The 13,484-nt window shown below is 32.4% G+C and overlaps 1 protein-coding gene across 3 annotated transcripts; it reads right to left on the reverse strand.

Annotated features, from left to right (window-relative positions):
- Positions 1-481: 481 nt before the first annotated feature.
- LOC113853656 (probable acyl-activating enzyme 16, chloroplastic) lies at positions 482-12,699 on the reverse strand. 3 transcript variants are annotated; one of them, XM_027484154.1, is made up of 19 exons: positions 12,308-12,672; positions 11,823-12,014; positions 11,330-11,444; positions 10,711-10,798; positions 10,300-10,511; positions 8,306-8,424; positions 7,773-7,922; positions 7,513-7,580; positions 6,572-6,677; positions 5,411-5,569; positions 4,534-4,587; positions 4,372-4,452; positions 3,802-3,939; positions 3,125-3,284; positions 1,972-2,051; positions 1,719-1,864; positions 946-1,003; positions 683-854; positions 589-639 (listed from the first exon to the last, which is right to left on the reverse strand). In XM_027484154.1, the coding sequence occupies exons 1-18, from the start codon at positions 12,524-12,526 to the stop codon at positions 762-764; spliced, it is 2,238 nt and encodes a 745-aa protein (XP_027339955.1). In that variant the 5' UTR covers positions 12,527-12,672; the 3' UTR covers positions 589-639; positions 683-761. The 3 variants fall into 3 exon arrangements, with proteins under 3 accessions (XP_027339956.1, XP_027339955.1, XP_027339954.1); XM_027484153.1 differs by having other exon boundaries at positions 8,306-8,427; XM_027484155.1 differs by having other exon boundaries at positions 482-854; positions 8,306-8,427; positions 12,308-12,699.
- Positions 12,700-13,484: the final 785 nt, after the last annotated feature.

Raw genomic sequence — 13,484 nt, forward strand, 5'->3', positions numbered from 1 at the left:
CTTAGGAATTGATTTGTCTATTTCTTTTTATTTAGCTCTCTTTGGCCGAGCATATTGTGTTTTGTAATAATTTATGCTGTAGCATTGCAGAATTACTCTGTTATGTGATTACTATGTGAATTTCTGTTATAAGTGTCAAGTGATTACCCATTGGGCTTAAATCTAATCATTGTTGACCCAAAAATATGAATTGAATAAAATCTAATAGAGGAAAATTACCAAAAACCAACCTAAGCTAACTTAATATCAATTGATCTCTAACCAGAACTGGGAAGCTCATTGCTCCCTCTTTGTTGGCCAGATTAATGTTTATTGTTAAGGGACTTTCATATTCAATTCTCAATTTTCTTGAGCTCTATCCCACTCAATTTTCCAACAAAATTACAGATTAAATAATAAAAAATACATAGTTTTATCACTCAATCTGTAATGTTTCTTCACAAAAATAAATACTACCTTTTCTGGAAAGAGTATCCAAATGCACCCGATAATTAATTTTATCATCCTCAAAGCAAAAGTCTCAATAATTTTTACATACGAAACAAAATGCGATATCTTTGGCCTCACTCCATCAGCTGGGTATGTTTAATTATGTGCATGTTTGAAAATACACAAAATAATGTTAAACCACGTTTTAATGTGAAAGCTATAAATCTATAGCAATGAATTGAAATGGATTCATGTTAGAGAAGATTTGATGCCAATCCAAACACGCTATAAAGATCTCCTCTGCTTGTATTACACAATTGACACTAAGTAGTTTACTTGTATAGATTGTCTATTTGCTCCCTGTATTGAGCCACAACTCTATCCCTTCGAATTTTCATGGTGGGTGTCATTAGACCATTATCAATCTGTCATTGGACAAAAAGATTAATCAAATATGTCAGTTCTGTGATGTTTATTACAATAGAAGATATTACTGCTTTCAATTCCAAAACTTACGGTGAAGGGTTCATTTACAAGAAGGATAGGTCCAATTTGAAATGGAGATTCTGATGTCCTGCACCATGAATAAGACAGGAAGAATGGGAGAAATGCAAATAAATCAAGATCAAAATGTAGAAAAGAGATTCAGTTAGTGAACACCAAAGAGGGAACGTGTGAACAATCTTTCTTTTCCATTTTGTTTTGGTCATGAAGAACATAACCATGTACCTTTTGCTTTCAGTTAATAAACATTTTTTGGCTTTTCCTGAAGGATATACAAGTAAAACACTGTCGACCTCATCCATGGTTTATAACAGCAATAAAATCAGAACTTAAACTGCCAATCCCGGAAACAAAACTCCCTAAATACTCTTGCATATGGAAACATAAGTTTTGTTCTTATACTCCTCTTTTGGTAAAGGGAAAAAACTTCACAGACACAGTTTCATTCTCTTTTATAAGGCACCTCATCACTCAAAAGGACACACTCGGTAAGGTGGAGATTGAATTATCAGATACATTAAATTTGTTTAGCATTTGTTTAGCATTCGGTGACACCCTTGACCATGAATCTCTGTTTCACTTGTTTAACACTATAACTGGATACAAAACAAGTTAGTTTACTTGCTTTCATTCTCACAATCTTCAAGTAAATCTAATTAACTGTTATAGTCAAACACTGTCCTTCCCTGTAAACAAAAAACACTAACATACCAAAGAGATATCTGAACAAGGCATAAAATTTTTCATGCATTCATTGCAAGAAACAGAAGTGAGACGAATCTTACCAGGTCTTTAATTCTTTATATATTAGGCTCGTCACTTTTTCCACACTAACATCTGAACTGTCAAAATCTATAATTGACAGTTCCTTTGCTACCTTCACAACTTCTTCTTTGTTAGGAACAATTACAGCTCCTAGTCGTCGCTTATCCTATATGTTAAAAATATTACCAATCAGTAAAATCACTACATTTGTACATGTGTAATAGAGTTAATATGAAGAACTTGAGCTATCAAAAGTTGAAAAAATTAATTCACCTGGCCAACAACAACAATTTGTTGAATTATGCTACTCCTCATGGCAGCTTCTTCAAGTTCCACCGGTTCAACATTTTCACCTTCTCTTATTAAAACGAGTAGTTAATACTTACATAAGGGGAGACAAAAGACTGGTGATCATAAGGATTTTGTGCAGAGGGAAAAGTTGCAACTGAGGCTTACAAATTGAAAATTAACCTCAAGCCACACATAAGCATATGACAACTAAGACAGCAAATTGTTTTTGCTAGTTACACAGTCATGAAGTCTAAACTACAAATAAAATTTACTGGATTTTTTTAATTTTCACCCGATAAAAATGTTACTGAATTTTGGAGTTTTTCAACCATTATATGATTATGTTAACAAAATATGTAATTAAGTTATAGGAGACTAAATAAATTAACTGATACAGAATTTTTCATGTGTTCAAAAACTTTTCCCAGGCTATTTGAAGTCCTATGATTCCCAAGGGTGTGATCAAACCAATGTTATCAGTGGATAACCCAGGAACAAGATTTAGGTTTTATGTTTGTAAGAACAAGGTTGAACAAAATTTAACAACTTATACAATAAACGAATTCAAGCACTGGAGGTTCTCTTATTCATTTCTGCTCGAGAACAACTTTTTCGTAACTTATTTGTAAGATTGTTTATTATTCAGTATTGCCTGTTACACAGATAGAGCACAATTGAATTGTATTTTACATAGTAACTGAAAATACAATAGAAACATACATATATACATACAGTAAAATGCAAACTTAAGACATATTATGAAGTAGAATCAATTAATACCCTTTACAATTTGCTAAAATCTAAATGAACATTTTTATTAACAAAAAATATAGACCGTATAAAAAAATGGCAGGCAAAATTGCGCAAGGATTTCACAATCGTGGGTTTGGGGAGGGCCAGATGATTTAAGAAAAAAAAATTAGTGTAAACTATAAAACACTTTTCTTAAAGGATAGATGGCTTTCAACTTGAAGCTGTTCAGTTAAATGGCAGGTTACTTTTATTGGCAGTGTCCTTATTTTCACATATTTAATGGATGAAAAATTATAGAAAACATGCACATACAGACACACTGTAGACAAATTTTTAAGATTCCAAGCTTATTGATTAACCTGTATTGAAACTTCTATTATACCTGTTGAAAGCACAATAGTGTCTTTAGCACGGCCATCCACAACAATCACACCACCACAGTTACGACTACGCCCAGTTGTATGGTGGGGAACCATCCACCCCATATCACCAGTATTTAGCCAGCCATCCCCATCCAAGGCCTGGTTTGTAGCTAAAGGATTCTAATACAAGAATAAGAAATGTAACTATCTCAATATCATCTAGAAAACATCAACAAGACCACATGATATGTGGGTGATATACATTTTGACTCCTCAATTTATGACATAGGTTGCTAGAATGTCACAGAAAAGGTGCTTGATGTCGCATGATAAAACAATAACTCCACTGCCAATGAGAGTTAGCTTAATTATATGAATAAAAACAACAAAGAAGGCTTTGAATTCAATTTCTTTGGATGGACCATCATTGATGTGTCATTTGTATTTGTAAGTACCACTGTAAGACCTCACATAGGCTTATGTTATGCCATGCCCTGAGCCTGGAATCATAAAAACTCCTTCCTCCACAACTGTTTTGGACACACAAAAAAAAGTGCAAAATATACAGCAGGTATCTCTCATATTTGCTGTATGTGACACAAAAGAAGCTAATGTGAATTCATGACAAAAATCATCTCTCTCTTACACACACAATCATGCAAACAAAAAATGTCAGCATTGTGACAAAGCAAATTACCTTGAAGTATCCTTTCATCACTTGTGGGCCCCTGACTTTCAAAATGCCCTTGGAACCAGGTGGAAGAGCTTCATCAGTTTCAGAATCTACTATTTTGAATTCTGTATGATGAACTGGATGCCCGACAGATCCAATAACCTTCAAAAGATTGCATCTGTAACATTCTCAGATAAAAGCACCACTTTGCATTCTTAATTTCTAACAAACGAAAAGAATGAAAATAGGCAACTATTATGAATGTCGTGATCTAGAGCGAGACTTCAAAAGAACCAAAAAGAAACAAAGGGAAAAAAAACTTACTATATCCAGTTATTGCAGATGAAGGATTTAATAATAAACAATTTTCATGACAAGTGTACACCTACACTATACTGGCATATGCAGACAGCAATTTTTCAAGGGAAATATTAGCAACAAACTATTTTTAACAGATTCTTTATAATTAGGTGAATTTCATGTAGGTCCCACTAAAGAGAGTGAAAACTACATGATTTTGTAAGTCCCAATTGAATTTCACTCTGTAATAAAGAGTGTGTTGCTAGTGTTAATTGCATTTGATACGCTGCTTACATTATATCTAGGTCGTCGAGCAGCAATAACTGGTGAAGTTTCTGTTAAACCATATCCATTCTGCACTTTCACACCAATTGCCTGCACATTATAAAAATGCACCAATGTGAAATGGAATCCAAATAAAATGTTTTTGCATTACACATGGGTGAAGTATCAGACCTCAAAAAATTTATCGATTTGACAAGGCAAACTACCACCGCCACTTATTCCAGCCTGTAGAGAGCCAAGATGTTTCCTTGTCAGACCTCAATTTCCAAAATCTCCAAAATCATGAATAATGATGCAACATGGTGAATAGTTTAGATTAATAATGTGTAACAAAACTTGGGGGGAGACCAAGGGCCAATCCCAGAAAAGGCAAAAGAAAGAATAATGACAACTACGATACCACCAAGAATACGGGAAAAGAAGAAATAAGGCACACATAAAACCCTTGACATCTACTCCAGTACCATATCTCATTCCTTTGCAAAGTTAGTGTTAATTCACAATTGTATTTTTTCAAAATAAGACACCATGCTTGGGGTCTTAAATTGAATAAACTCCTTGCTTGATAATTCTCTTCTTTTCATCTAACCAAAGGGGCCATAGCAGACAGCTGGAACCATCTTCTGTACTACCTATATTGCCGTTGCAACCCAGAAAGACCTCCACTCAGTGGCTACTATCATTGATGAGGCATCAGAAAAGGAAAGGGAGAAGAACACTAGCCTTAGCCAAAAAGCTGATAAAGATACATCTTTTTATTACCAATGTAGGAATAATTAACAACTCAATTGGTTTGTTAATGCTTAATACGATAACTGATTACTCATTAATCACTCCTTGAAATTCATGATCCAGTTAAGTGGTGTTTATTGTTTCAATTGAAAATATTTTTACTAAGAGTTTCTTCCTTTCACATAATTTTCATATCACCTTTATTTTTAAGATAAAAACAGTATTGCACTAAACAAAACGAGACAACAAATAACATAAAGACAACCATACAATATCGGTATTATAAGACAACAAAGAAGAAGAAGAAGAAGAAGACCTTTGATATTCCAATAGCTGAATGGATTTTACTGTAGACGAGTTTCTTCGCCAGCATATGAATGGGAAGTAAAATTGAGCATATTATTCTTGCCCACAACCAGTCCAACATTGAATAGATGTAAGAAGCCTGCTTCTTATTGTTTGTCAGACATTTACCCTTCAAGCATATTTGAAATTTAGTAAATTTGTGTTGCAATATTCGTATACTTGTTTAAACATAATAAGAAAGAAAGTGGTACTAATATGAAATTAACTTTTAAATCAAACAAAATAAAATTAATTATACAATAAAGTGAATAAACTACATAGACTGCGAGGCAGATGGAATCAAGCAGGCAAAATGACACTAGGAGTATGTTTCGGAGGGGAAGAGAGGAGAGGACATATTTTTTATCTTAAATTATCATAATTATATATCACTTATGATGATAAATCAATGATTAATACATTAAGTTTATGTCAATATATCAATTTATATTTTATATTTTAAATAAATATTAATTTTAAATATATTTATTTAAAATATAAAATTTGTCTTCCTTTTTCCTCCCCTTCAAAACTCTCCTTCGCAAACAACCCCCAGAGTCTTGATTTGAGGAAACAAATTAAGAAGTACCATAAATTCAATTTTCTATACTTCCCATTGACTTAATTCACAATGTTATTGAAGAGAAAGTTTTGGGAGTCCTATAATGCAACTACTGAGCTAGGATATTGTATAAAACAGAGATAAAGCAACAAAATCATTTAATCAATATATTATTCACCACTATGGACCTTCTACATTAGCATATTTTATATAAAGTTGGAAGGGATTCTGGCAAAAAAATTCTAAGCAAATTATCCAATCAATTTGTTACAGAAGTTACTTAAAAACAAGTAACAGTTATCTACAAACCTGAAATCCTAAAGATAACTCAGTCACAATATTGTTAAATCATCACGATGTTTACCTTTTGCATTTATTTTGGATAAAATAAGAAGTTGTTGAGAGAGAATATTTCAAAAGCAAAGAAAAATGGAATGAAAAGAAAACAGAGATAATGGTTCATTTAAGAGTTGTTCTGTCCAAAGAGATGAGCAATTAAGGATCTCAAAAGGACCTGATGAATCATGTTAAACACTAGAGAGATCAAATAAAAAGAACTAGTGCCCAAACCTCATAAATACGCTTATGCTCCATGTATGCTAAGCTGACCCTTATGAAAGTTAGCGCTACAAGCTTTCTAACATGGGAGGCTGTAGATATCTGCTTCATGATCCCACTGCCGGGGAAACAATCAATAAAAACAATGAAAGTTATATTCCAAAGAAACATAATGTTCTAATGCTTGCAATTTGTTGACCGCCAAGGTGCAACTTACCATAAAGTATCAACAGATTTAACTTAGTCTTTTATCCCTTAAATTATTCAAAAACATCAAACAAGCACCAAGAACAGGAATCGTAAAGGATAAATTTGTTGATATAAAACGGTGCATGAAATCCAAGGTCAAACATAGGATAAATAAAATAAAGTAATAGGGAATATTAATGATTAGAACTCCCCAATTTGTCTGAAGGTTTATTTGAATACTTGCTCTAAACTATCTACCACTGAACTGGAAAAATTATCGCAAAAACATAAACAAAAATACAAAAGGACACCAAAGATTTAACTTGGTTTATTATTGACCTGTAACCAAGGGAGAGAACAGGAGCAATTAGCAAAAGTTCACTATCAAAATAACGAAATATTGTTTTCATATTACACAACCAAACCCCAATTTCATCTAAAATCTTCTTATCTTCAATTAATATTTTGATGTATGTTACAAATTAGCACAATGTTAAAGGATATTACAACTAATATGTAAATTTGAAAGTTGGCTAGAAGTTAATTAATCTATTAGTTTGTTATTTCAGATTGTCAGTTATTGTTCGTTTAGTCAGTTCTTGTAGTTGCTTTCAAGCAATATACAGTTGTACAGCACTATATTCAAACCTTGGCTCAAATTATACCACACAGATTACAGGAATCATCAGCACTCATAAACTCTCCTTAAAATATTATTCAAAATCCAAATTCATGCATCATACAATTCCTACAAGAGGATTTACCTGTATAATGTTTCAAAAACCAAAGGAACAGAAATCAAGTAATGTGGTTGGTAACGTTCCAAATCATCCTAGAAAGTAAGAAAAGGAGTGCATGTTAATACACGTACATATAAATAAAAAATGACCAATTTATCACATTCAGCAATGCATTGTCTTAAGCTTTATTTCTCTTTTCTACCCAATATTGAAGTCACATTAGAACTGTGCAAGAAGATACATTTCCACAATGTCTCAAACACATGATCAAAGTAATAGTATACCTTGAGGTTTCTGACGGTTGTGTATACTTGTTCTATACCGCATGTGAAAATGAAATACTCACAAGCTCTTTCATATGCATGCCAAGGTGGTAGCATGCTGAGAAATCTATCCCCAGCTATAGCAGGCACGATGTCCCATAAGTTTTCTATCTAGAAATTGATCAACAAACGAATCAAGGGTATGATAAAGCCAAGAATCATCCTCAACTGAAACCAAGCTTCACAGGGAATGAGGTTAAAAAGAAGGTTAAGTTGTAATCAGGTAGATGAACTTCTAAATTTTTTTTTTTATTAAATCTCTAGTCACATGTATGTTAGAGTTCCTTTAAGTGTAAAAACTTAACTAGATTTTTTTAATTAAATCTCTTTAGTTAAATAAATCTTAATGAAAATGTATGACTAGGATTGAATTAAAAATAATTTTAAAATTCAGGAACTTAATCACAAATTTTTCAAGTAAAGTTCAATAAACTAAGGCAACTTGAAGCCGTAACATTGTCACAATAATTTTTAAAGAAGGTTAGTAATGAAACCTGATGTAGAAGATTCCGATGAGTAAGCATAACACCTTTGGGATTTCCAGTAGTTCCACTTGTGTATACGAGAGTGGCAATGCTATCAGAGTTTATTGCTTCGTAGACATAACGCTGTTCTGCTGTGAATATAGTATGTAAAAAAGTACCACGATTACTGCTTTTCTAGATGATTACTATAAAAAAAATATGCTGTCTTTTCTACATGAATCAAGAAACTTTTTTTTTTTTTCAAAATATAAACATTCTCATTTGAAAAAAAATATAGAGTTGTTAAAATGGACCGTTTGATTAACCTGGTATTTATTGGGTTTAAAAATTTTAAAGTAAAGGCTTAAATTGATCCTTGTAAAACATTTTATCCTCTAGTGAAAGAGAATTAACCATTTCATCTATCGAGATTAAAATTGTGACACTTAAATTTTTTATTCATTTTGTCTTTACATATGATTAATTCCTAAAAAGTGAACTATGTACTAATTTAGTCATTGACAAAATCATGAATGATTCTTATTAATTTTTGAAAATGTTAACTCAAACAGACAGAGCACTAAAAGATCTCATGTTTGTAATCTTATTAAAGTATCTCATGCCTGTAATTTGAAGAGACTAAGTTTATGTTTGTTTGCATTTTAAAAAGAGTTTTCTCTCTTTAGAAAACATACTCTAAATGATTTTTTTAAAAAATGAAAACTTCATGTATTTCTTCTTTTCATTTTTAGGACCACTGTTTGTAGTTTTTATCAAATAAGCATTGAATATATTTGCCTGATTGTCCTTTTTTTGGGTAACGCATTATTGTCCTTAAAAAAAGGTTGCATTATTGCACAAAACGAAGGAAGGCAAAGTAATTGTTCATAAACAACTCGGGTGGTTATTAGGTACGTAGTTCCTATCAATTTTGAAAATATCAAACCTTTTCTAAAACAATAGAGACAATCATTTAATGTGATTTTACATGTAAAATATCATTTAATGTTTTTGTATAAAAAGGTGGGTCAGACCCCTTGGTCTATAACCTACAAAAGGTTAGATCAAACGAACAAATTGTCTACTCACAATTAAACTAGCCTAACTTAACCTGATTGAATCGGATTGACCCCAAATTGACAGCGTTAAAAATTAAATCCAAAGGGCATTAAGAGAGAAAAAAAAAATTATACATATTAATTTTTAGGAAACAAGTTGGTACAAAAAAAATATGAAACAAATACAGGTAATTTCCTCAATTTTCATTCTTCGAGAAATCTGACTGTTTCCTTATCTGATCAACGAAATATATTGCAAATTAAAAGGTCCCATCAAGCATTATTATCTCACATGTGTTTCATATGCTGTAGAACTTATGGAACTAACGATTTACTTTTGGAAGTTGTTAAGTACCATACCCAAGGTTTATGCTGTAGATATTAAATTTTGTCATAGATGTTTAAAAATTCATATTTAGTTCTGTTTACTTTTACACAGAGATATTTTATTGGCGGTAAATACAATGTAAGGAATATAGCTAAGAAATTGAAATAGTTCTTGATAATTAATTGTGAAAGAAAAGGTGGCATGGTCCAGCTTCATTGTCAAACTTTCCTGCGGCTGATAGGAACTAAAACAAATGTTTTCAAACAGATATTGACACCTTCTCAGCTACAGAAGAACATGATTTTCTTTTGGCATTTTTTTGTGGTTCATAGGTGATTGGTTTTCTTAGAGGGTATCTTTAGTACACAACAACTAGAGAAAACTGTTGGCTTGATATGCCATTTTAATGTTTCCTTCTGTTCTGTGTGTTGCTGATGGGAAAGCATTTATTAATGTACTATCATATATTTCTAATCTCTATCTACTTTTATGAAAATTCTTAAGAAAGTACATTAAAAATATTTCTTGATAATTTTTTTTACCTTTTTTATTCATTTGCCTTATAAAAATTCCTCTTTTATCAAGTAGAACAAAACAAGAAGATTGCAATAAAGAGAAAGAGTTAGTTAGTTGCATACCAGCATCACGAGAATCAAACAAAGTCCTACGACTTTCTCGCCCCAAATCTACAACTTCCATGAAACTAAATACTGGCACGTCCTTGTTTTCTTGACCAACCAGATTTGCTTTTTCTCCCCAAAGCAAAATAATAAATCTCATGCTAGTCTTTGAATAGAATGTTTTCGCAATCCGGTTAAACAATTCAGGGTTATCCACGACTAGTGCAACACTGAATAACAATAGCATAAGTTAGCAAAAGTCTGAGTTCAAACAATGAAGATTAGCATTTAAAGAAAAATGTGAAAACCAATAGTTAATTTATCTAGGTCAGTTCATTAAGAATTGCTTGCAATTGAAGCTCACAACCTAGTCACAAAATGTGAATTTGCAAAGATCATTATTCAAGATTCTTGAAATATTTATCAAACCTTTCAGAGTGGTTGTATATTTGCAATAGCTCTTCAACTGATGACCTTGATCCTCTGACCACATTGATTGCTCCACTTGCCATCATACCTAGACTAAAAATATAGCATTGGTGTGATAAAAATAAAACTACTATCGCCGACAAATACTACAAGTGTGTAGCCTTTTGGATCAATATGTGTGTATCAAATGCTGAAATAGTGTACATCGTAGTATCACTTTTAAGTACTACATCACACAAAGCAAACTACTTTAGAACTTACACAACTCATATTGATATAAACACTAAATATCTGCCACTAAGGTCGGCATCTATGATATATGCATATATGAAAATAAAAATTTCACCTTTACTTGATGACAGTAATTTTCACAAAACAAGCGATTTTTAGAACTCGGGGATAATTTTTTCGAAACATGATAGTACCATTTCCTTCACATATACATTCACAAACACAGCATATATTTCTCAAAAAATATTATTGTGTTTTTTAAATATTACCATATTTTATTGTTGTTATTTGTTTTTGAAAAGTAAGTACACATAAGATTCGTGCAATTGGCAATTCCTAGATCCAATAACACTTAAAGTTGGGAGGGGGGGGGGTAATTTTTGCGCACCTTGATCGGCCACAAGCCAACGACATGAATTGTCTGAAAAAAGCGCAAGCTTTTCCTCTGGTCTTATCCCAATAACTCTCAAGCCTTCTGCAAAGTCCAAAATTGCCTGCTCCAACTGAAATTTTGATACAGAACAAAGTGTAACTCCAAGAACCATAAAGCAACTTTTTTCTAGTGAGATTTGAGAATATAGCAATTACAACCTAGGAAGGTCCAACACTTCAAAAGAGGCATCATGTTTCTCATCCAACACTTCTCAAAAACATTCCAACAAAACATACCTTCCGCCAGGTACATTCCTCAAGGAGTTTTTTACTTGTTAAAATAGATATAGACAAGTTAATCTAATATTCACCTTCATTATTGCTATATCCAAATAAATTTTTTGCTTTTTAAAATTTGAAGCAAACCTTAGTCATCACTCATTTTCAACGTGTATGATTATTAGAACAATTTGGCAAAAGGGCACAGAACACAAGGGGAAAAAAAATACCTGTTTATAAGTCATAGTTGTAGGAGGATCATGATATGGATCTCTTAAGGCTACATTATCACCATACTTCTCCGCAGAAGATCTCCAAATATCAGGAACTGCTTTCCACTCATCTGAGGCCACAGAACCATTCCCCAAAAGTAGTGAACTTTCTAGAAAAGGGGAGCACCTTCTTATCTCCAATGTCTCAGTCTACATGCACATGAACATCATAACAAAACCATATTATGCTTAGCACTCTCTATACACACTTGCTATGCGAATATCCTAGTTGTTTAACACGCAATAGAGAGATCTTAGCTAATGATTCTTTCTTTCTTACATGCTAAAACATGTTTGAACTTTGAACTATTTATAGGGGTGGATCAGATCAATTTCTAAATAAAAGTCTCATCAAAATATAATCTTTGTCCTCTCAACAAATTGTCATGATATTCAAAGGAAAAAAATAAACATGTTGCCGCAAAAGGGAAGCTCAGAATTACCTTGGATTGGCAAAACACGCGAAAATGAGAGAGTGGAGAAGATGGAGCAGGGGTAGCACCATGTTTCGTGCGAGAAAATGTGATCCTAGAAAATTTGCAGCGTGTGAAGAAGAGAGGAAGAGCATGTTGAGGGTGGTTGTACGTGGTGGGAATAGTCGTCATTTGATGATTAACAAAACAAAGAGAGCCACAAAAATGGTGAAGAGTGGCATAACACATTGTTTAGAAAAATAACAATATCATAGATGGATAAAGAGACAGAGAAGTGGCTCCTTGTATTTGTTGTAGATGTCGAAGAGAACAGAATTCTCGAACTCTCCGTTACAAAACGCCGCTTTGTCTGGTGATACGTGGTTGGAACCGACCACAAAATGAACCAGCATACATGGCACATCACAAAACTACGTACGCCATAGAAGATATAGAAGAAAATACAAGATTTTTCTTTTGTATTCATTGATATGATTTTTACCTTACTTTGATTAGACCGTACAATCATAGCATTATTTTAGAAATATAGATAATCATTTAAAATGGAAATATATTTGTAATTTTCATACGGGTCATAAAATTCAATTGTCGTCTAAATAAATTTTAAAAACATAATCAGGCATACTCGTAAAACATTTAAATGTCATTTTTATTTTCACAGCAAAGAAAGATATCATTATTGAAGGAGTACGAGGGTATCCCAATTCTCAAGCATGTCAGTTCGAGTGTTTAATATGAATTCTGAATAAATTTTTTAATACAATTGCATTTAGAGTAGTCACTTCTCAAACATCCCATCTCAATTGTTTACAATATGAACAAAGATTCATATACAGTTGCATATATGACCATCATTTCAAGCATGTCATCCTAATTTTACAATATTAATTTTAATAAAAATTCATATTTCAATTGCTTCTAAAACTGTCAATTCTCGAGCATATTGTTCCTATCTTAACAATAATCAAGATTCTTGTTTGCAAGTCACACCTCGGGTCATGAAGGCTCAAATATTCTATTTGGATTCAATTTTTTTAATGAAGATTTATCTGAGAGTTGAAAACCGGAAAGTTGGATTTTGGGCAATCAAGATTCACTCTTAAACAAACAGAATAAGGGATTAATCTTGTAAATGGGTTTTGGGTCATTGAGACTCGTTTATCTTACAAAGATTAATAAAGATTGA

The sequence above is a fragment of the Abrus precatorius genome, unplaced genomic scaffold, assembly GCF_003935025.1.
Source record: "Abrus precatorius isolate BTA unplaced genomic scaffold, Abrus_2018 Scaffold11, whole genome shotgun sequence".
NCBI classification, from domain to species: domain Eukaryota; kingdom Viridiplantae; phylum Streptophyta; class Magnoliopsida; order Fabales; family Fabaceae; genus Abrus; species Abrus precatorius.